The 7611-nt window shown below is 36.5% G+C and overlaps 2 protein-coding genes across 2 annotated transcripts; one reads left to right on the top strand and one right to left on the bottom strand.

The window, feature by feature from the left end:
- The first annotated feature begins 743 nt into the window (after positions 1 to 743).
- Positions 744 to 2578, top strand: LOC113730941 (uncharacterized protein At4g19900-like). Its single transcript, XM_027255944.2, has one exon. It carries the CDS (start codon positions 1070 to 1072, stop codon positions 2375 to 2377), a length of 1308 nt encoding a protein of 435 aa, XP_027111745.1. The 5' UTR covers positions 744 to 1069; the 3' UTR covers positions 2378 to 2578.
- Positions 2579 to 4437: 1859 nt separating this feature from the next.
- LOC113730940 (probable polyol transporter 4) lies at positions 4438 to 6806 on the bottom strand. Its single transcript, XM_027255943.2, has 2 exons — positions 6589 to 6806; positions 4438 to 6045 (listed from the first exon to the last, which is right to left on the bottom strand). Exons 1-2 carry the CDS (start codon positions 6764 to 6766, stop codon positions 4682 to 4684), a joined length of 1542 nt encoding a protein of 513 aa, XP_027111744.2. The 5' UTR covers positions 6767 to 6806; the 3' UTR covers positions 4438 to 4681.
- Positions 6807 to 7611: the final 805 nt, after the last annotated feature.

Genomic DNA, 7611 nt, shown 5'->3' with positions numbered 1-7611 from the left:
GGGTATTCGAAAAATTTATAATTTTACCTCTATCATTCTCGAATTGGATCAACTCCCCTAAACTTTCTAATTTTTCCCCATGCTAAAATAATCAACCTAACTCATAAATTGAATTTCATCGTGTCATTGAGGTGTACATAGCAATGAAATGAAAAGAGAAGTACGCCTTCAATCCAATCAATGATTTGCTAATTTGTCAATTTGAACATATATTTGAGAACATCTTTGGTCACAAATCATAATTCTTATTTATTTAGCTATAACTCTTTAACCATTTATCCTGTATGCCTGAACAACAGAAGGCATACTGCCACTATCAGCTTAACTCAGTGTGATATATAATATATATATATATATATATATATATATATATATATATATATATACATATATACGTGCACTTTACAATTAAAGAGAAAAACATATTTATGATGTAATTAAAGTGTCATATTTTTCATTTTGAAATGTTCCAAAATATTTGTCATGTTGAAAAAGTCTAAATACATTTTTGTCTTTATTTTCAATATAACCCTTTTTTCTAATCATACACAGGCTAACATTTAAATTTAAAATTTAAATTTATGAAGGTAAAATTATTAAAAAACGTACAAATAATACAATAAAATCATTATTTTAAAAAGTTGAATTTCTTAAATATGGTTAAATAATTGGGACGGAGAGAGTGTATATTTTTTGCAACCACTCCAAGTAAGTTGTCATGGACTCGGAGCATGCACCACGCCGTAGCCAACTTCCCAACCGCCAATACAAATTAATTTCATCCCATCTGTGTTTTCCTCCTTCCACTAAAAGTACAATTTTGGCTCAAAACCCAACCAGCTTCCGTTCAGAGGTTATATAAACTTCTGCTTCCAAAATCTTCATAGCTCAAAACCCAATAAACATTTTCAATAATCTTCGTGCCCAAAATTTTGCCGCCCCCGCTATTGAAAAATGTGGTAATAACTATTAATAGGAAGAATGCTCTTCAACTTTACTTCTCACTTTCCAATTTTTGTCCTAAAGACAAATGTAAATCCTTGACCATGCAAAGATCACAGAAGTACCAATGGGGATTTTCAAACTGCAGCTATCTCAGCTTCTTGTTTCCCTTGTCTTGATTGTTCTTTTAGCTTACAATAGTCTCAGTATCTTCTCAGTTTATATCCCGTTTCCAGCCAAGACAGCTCCCCTGCTAGCTAGTTCCTCGCCGGAAAATGTTGCAGAAAAATCAAGAAGGTTGGTTTCTATGTCTTCCTCAGGTAAAGTGTCCTCTTCTGTCATGTATGCTGTGAAAGAAGAAATCCCTGTTGCAGAAAAGAAGACCCTTTTGGACTTGAACTTTACCCTCCTGCATACAAACCAAAATTCATTGGATTTTATTAGGAATGAATCTGTCATACTTCATGTGAAAAGAAGGCAAAGTAGAAAGGCTTTGAGCAAAATTTTCGGGCAGGATGGGGAAATGAAGCGGTTCTCGAAAAGAGTGAAGGAGTTCTTCAAAGCTAATTCATCGAACTCTTCATGTAAGTTTCGGTTTTTTATGACTTGGATATCTTCAATAGGCAATTTCGGTGATAGAGAATTTTTCACCATAGAAAGTTTATTCAAGTCACATCCGGATGGTTGCTTGATAATAGCGTCAGATTCATTGGATTCAAGACAAGGGATGGAAATTTTAAGGCCTTTCTTGAAAAAGGGATTCAGGGTAGCTGCGGTTTCCCCTGATTACAATTATTTGTTCAAGAATACAGTTGCAAAAGCTTGGATTGATCGTTTAACCAAAGGAAATGTCAATCCCGGGGAGGTTTCATTTGGCCAAAACCTCTCCAATTTGCTTAGGCTTGGTTTGCTGTACAAGTTTGGTGGGATCTATATCGACGCTGATATGATAGTATTGAAGAGGTTTGTCAACTTGAGGAATGCAATTGGAGCTCAGACTGTGAATCTTCAGACAAGAAATTGGAGCAGGTTGAATAATGCAGTGATGATTTTCGATAAAGGGCATCCATTGCTTTACAAGTTTATTGAAGAATTTGCACTAACTTTTGATGGCAATAAATGGGGTCACAATGGCCCTTACTTGGTTTCAAGAGTTGTTTCAAGGGTAAGCCAAAGGCCTGGATATAATTTTACGGTGTTGCCTCCTGCGGCATTTTATCCTGTTGATTGGAGCAGGATTGGCAGCCTCTTTAGAGCTCCAAGGAATGAGACTCAATGGAAGTGGATGTTTACTAAACTTAGGCAGATTCGTGGCCGAAGTTTTGCAGTGCATCTCTGGAATAAGGAGAGCAGAAAGCTTGAGATTCAACAAGGAAGCATTATCCAACACATAATGTCAGATACTTGCATCTTTTGCAATTTTACTTCAGGTTAATTAAATGTGGTATAGGACCAACTCAGTCCTACCACTGTACTGCATTCTTTTTATACTAAAGAAATTTAAGGAGAACATAGTCTAAATTAGCCAATGTTAAATAGCTAGTTGTAGTATATCTTTCCATTTGTATTGCTGGAAAACCTTCCAACTACGCACGTTATACAGAAGCAATTGTGGATGATCTCATTTTCATTTGAATTTTTTGAGTTTCGTCTGATAACTGAATTCACCAGTTTCAAGCCATTTGTCGTTTTAGTCTTCCCAGTTCATGGCAGAAAAGTTGAAAGCTTTTCTATATGAAATCTCGTGTTGGTAGGTGAATTCTTTAAAGTTCTGTTTAGGCCAATAAATGTAGCCTGTGGTGATGTGATGTACTTGTAAATTGTAATTGGTAAGTTTTGCTATCCTTCAACTTTATTCTTGACCTTCTTTCCCACTTAAAAGTACAAATTTGTGTTCTTTACAACCAACACATCCTGGTGCTTAATATTGCTCATTTTCCTCAACATCCTAGTGCCTTTTAGACTAACTGAATTTAGCTTTATTATGACATCCTAAGATCCAATTCCAAAATATATCTTGTAGTTAAACGAACCTTAGCATATAAAGTTCCGTTAATGTTGTGCTCGAGGACTCTTTTGGATGATCAGCCTAATTATGCGCTTCTATCTGACTAATTACATATAAATGTGATGCGGCTATGAAGTTAGATCATGCAAAGTACCAACTTAAATTAGAAAGAATTAGGTAAGACACAATTCTAACTGATCCAACCGGGAATAACTCTCTTGGGTGTTGCTTACTTATACCTCTTCATTATGATTACTAAAGTGGTATTCTCGATGATGATTTAATTTGATACAAGTAGCAGTAACAAGTAACAACCCATGCAAGAATACCTGCAAGCTAATTGAATCATCCCACCAACAGTCTATAAAACTTAGAAATGCAAGTGGCTGTTCCAACCTCATTAAACCTCAGTAACTAGCTGCTCTGTAGTTTATGAATAAGTAAGCAACTGTTTGAAGTAACTTTTCATCTGAGACCAATTGCTCAACTCAATCAGTTTTTTGAGTCTAAGTTCATTTTCCACAGCAGTTTTTTTTTACTTTCTTATGATAGTTGCGGACGCAAAAGGGATGCTGCTGTGCTGCATAATATGATAATGGAATGTGGCATGTGATCAATGCCGGTTTGCCTTTCCCTGTATTTGTTATGTTTAGAGGTGCATAACTCCATTTGGAATCATATAGGTGAAGCTTGATGTCTCAGCAACATTTATGCAGGCAGAGTTAGCCCCAAAACCTTTAAAGCCATCCCTTTCATTTGTATTATGATGTTTTTGATTACATGTGCCATGTGGCCTTTCATGTGCTTTCCCTTTCAAGTCTTATCTGTTGTTCAAATTGTCAATTTTCCTGTGCTATATATTAATAATTCAACACTAAATTTTGAACCTTTCTACTTCCACACTTCAATCATTGAATAAATCTCTTATTTTATGTTTGAAAGGTAGTTTGGTAGGAGCAGCCTGATCTGAAAAGTGAAGAATTAGTGCTTAGAAACACAGTAATGGATACTCTTGCTGGGAATTTGCAACTGCTTTATGGTTAAAAGCATATGTGCTTCCCAATAAGCTGCACCTATGCTCTCTTTGCTTTTCCAGCTACTCAAAGCTTATTAAACCCAATGGCCCCTGGTGTTGTTACCAGGCAATGGGCACAATCAGAAGTGCTGATGAAAACCCGGATGACGACAGGGATATTAATATGATAGAAAGGAATTGGATGCCCTTCCTTTATTCTTAAATGTTGTCACATCTATCCTTTATTCCTAAAGGTTGTTGTAACTTTTGATAAGTAGAATTCCTTCTATGGATGGGGTGGAAATTGCATTTTCAAAACAAAGTAAAAGTAGGATAGAAAAAAATGGCAAACCTTTTGAAGATAAGGTGATTTCAACTTTTAATCTTTCTTTCAATTGCTTTATAACTTGACAAATACAATCAGTTTCTGAAACTTATTGCAGCTTTCAGTCAAAAGTATCCTCTCAGCAAATTTATCTTTGAGAACATCTACAACTAAAGTAGGCAACCAACTTTAACACAAGAGACTGCATAGGTTCTTGGCACAAAAATCAGGCTTATGTGAAACATGATTTTGAGAAAAAAGACAATATGCAATATGATAAAGCAGCTGAGGCTTCATTACAAAGTAGATTCAGCTTTGGTACTGTAGTTTCTCACTAGTGTTTGTGAGGCAAAAGCAATTTATTGGTGTATATTTGTTTTTCAAGCCAGTATCATTGCTTCTGCACTAGATGCTCAACATCTCCAAGCTCCACTTCGCCTCCTTTCCAGTGCTTATCAGTCTGAAAAAGCTTTTCAATTTGCTCTAGTGATTTCGCCTTCGTTTCTGGGACACACTTGTAAACAAAAGCAACAGAAAGAGCTGAAATTGCTGCAAAGACGAAAAAGGTTCCACCAACTGTAATAGCATGAGAAATGGTTAGGAAAGACATGGCAACCAGGCCACTACTGACTCTACTCCCCGCAGCCCCAATGGAGGATGCTTGAGCTCGTAGCCTCAGAGGGAAGATTTCAGAGGACAAAACCCAACAAACTGGACCAATTCCCACTGAGAAGAATGCTGCATTTCCACATACACAGAGAATGGCCAACTTTATCCCAACTGGACGATTCCCCAGGAAAGAGAGAGTTAATCCCAGAATGAACAAAAAGGCAGTCATTCCAATTGTACTCACATAAAGAAGTGGTTTTCTACCTACTTTGTCAATAAGTAAAATAGCTATCAGGATGAAAACTGTTTTGGTAAACCCCACAGCAACTGTTGCAGCAAGAAGTTTCGAACTGCTCTTGATCCCGGCATCTTTAAAGATTGCGGGACTATAATACACAGTCGCATCCATTCCTGTGATTTGTTGGAAAATCTGAATTCCACAACCTGCAATGAGCATCCGTTTAACCCCGGGTGACGGATTTAGTAATTCACGCCATACAGATCTCTCCTCGTGCCTTTCAGCGTTGGCGAGCCCTGCAGCTAGTTGTATTTCAGCTAATCTCTCCTCTGCTTCTTTTGCATTTTCTGTTGTTTTGAGAAGCACCAACCTGGCTTTGGCAGTCATGCTTTGCATTACTAGCCACCGCGGAGATTCAGGGATGATAAACAGAGCAAAACAGGTGAAAGCTGAAGGGAGAATCCCAGCAGCAAGCATGATCCTCCAATTTGTGTGTACGGGCAGTCCTGAGAAGGCATAATTTGAAACATAACCAAGCAGGATCCCAAAATTAATGGAAATTTCGGGGATGGAGGTTAATGATCCTCTAGCAACACTAGGGGATATCTCAGCAATGTATATAGGTGCAATCGCCACTGCAAAGCCTACTCCAATCCCAGTCAAAATCCTTCCGACCATTAGCACCTCGAAAGAGGGAGCAAGAGCCATAATAGCAGCACCAGATTGAAACACAATGGCACCAAATGCCATAGTCCATTTTCTACCAATGGCATCTGATGCTTTACCCCCTGCTAGACTACCCGCCAGTGAAATTATGCTCAAAATCCCGACAAGGACTTCTACTTGTAACTCAGAAATCTTTAAATCTTCTTGAACAAATAATATTGCTCCACTCATAACTCCAATATCTGTGATTTCATATTTATTACTTGTGAGCTGTCAATAAAGATATATCAAGCTTGGGGAACTATAGGAGTTGACAAAAATTTTGATAGGATTCTGGTTTAGTTAGCAGGAAATGACTTTTATGTATCAGTACCATGGAACTAACCAATGAGTATGATTATGAATAATCCAAAAACTGGAAAATGGAGCATAAACACGATAATTGTCTGGAGGAATAAATGTTTAAGAAACTAACCGTAACAGTTAATTTTCTATAATAAACAATATTGTTTTTCTAACAGATATATAAAATTCCTGGCATCTACTGTTGAAGCCTTGATCTTGAGCAGAAAAATGCAAGTATCTAGCATTTTTCAGCAATTTTATTTTCCCATTCTTGAGAATTCGAACTTTGATCATCCGCAACAAATGATCATGCCTTGCATAATCACATTGGCAAAAGCAGTAAATCAAGGAGGTAAAGTTCAAAGAAAAGAGATTGAAGAATGGATACTGAAGCACAAAATGACCGTTAATTTCAAAGAGGGGAAGGCAAAGATACAAACCATATCCAAGAATCACAGAATTTAGAGAGGCAAAGATGGAACAGACTAGTACATATCTCTTGCTGCTATTTTTTCCATTTTCTTTGCATGCAATACGCTGAATTTCCTCTTCTGTTGTATCATAATCCGTCTTCTTGTACTTTGGGACACCCACGTTCCCAGTTTCTTGGAGTTCCATCTTGCTCTTTCCCCCTCAGAATATTTACCTTTGATATCAAAATATCGCAATATCCAAACAGTTGAGTCTGATAAAGAAATGGTTCATTATCACAATTTTCACCTTTCCCTTCTAAAACATCAAAGAAGAAAGGAGAGCCAGCAAGATCTCAGGCTCTCGCCTGTAGTGTGTTTGGAGCAATATTTTCATGGTTTCCTCAGAGCTTGGTTGTATACTATACTACTAAGCATTAACATCTTCTTAAAAGGATTGGTCCCGCTAAGTGTATCAAAATTAAGGCCAATAGGCTAGCTTACGGCTGTAGAAGGAAAAAATGTTGCTTCACTCAACACATTGTCTTTCTTTTCAGCGTTGGCGGCAGTAACCTGGGGTCTGAACTCACTTCAAATTATCAATCCGCAGAAACAAGCTTGTACTGCTAAGGTTTTTGTTTAGTTATTCATTTTTTCTTTTTTTGGCCTCAAGAAACATAGCATTGACTTGGAAGTTGAATATATTCTTAATAAAACAAAAAAAAAAAAGAAGAAATCATTTCTCTACTAGCCACATGCTATAAGAACATATATATTCTCAATAAAACAAAAAAAATTATTTTTTTTCTCCCATTGTTCATTGATCTTTTCCGTTATTCAATTCAAGGTTTAGAAATTTGGATAAGAATTTGACCTAGGTCTTTTATGGATGTTTTTACAAAATTTTTATAATACACACTACTGTTAGAAAATTCTATTTTAGGCTGTCTTTGCAATTCTAGAAAATTCAAAATCACATTATATTTGTCACCTTTATTTTTAGAACATTCTTATTTTGCTCATAAGATAGACTTTAATATTCCGTCTTGCCAT

This window comes from Coffea arabica, chromosome 2e (assembly GCF_036785885.1).
Source record: "Coffea arabica cultivar ET-39 chromosome 2e, Coffea Arabica ET-39 HiFi, whole genome shotgun sequence".
Classification (NCBI taxonomy): Eukaryota; Viridiplantae; Streptophyta; class Magnoliopsida; order Gentianales; family Rubiaceae; genus Coffea; species Coffea arabica.
Note: the sequence above shows the minus strand (reverse complement) of the source record. Positions and strands in the feature narration are given on the sequence as shown.

Bases quoted from the DNA above. Each gene is read 5' to 3' on its own strand.
- LOC113730941 (XM_027255944.2), top strand. From the start codon at position 1,070: ATGGGGATTTTCAAACTGCAGCTATCTCAGCTTCTTGTTTCCCTTGTC.
- LOC113730940 (XM_027255943.2), bottom strand. From the start codon at position 6,766: ATGGAACTCCAAGAAACTGGGAACGTGGGTGTCCCAAAGTACAAGAAG. The intron at 6,046-6,588 runs GTTTGTATCTTT...ATGAAATCACAG, and splicing joins TTCTGTGATTCTTGGATATG to ATATTGGAGTTATGAGTGGA.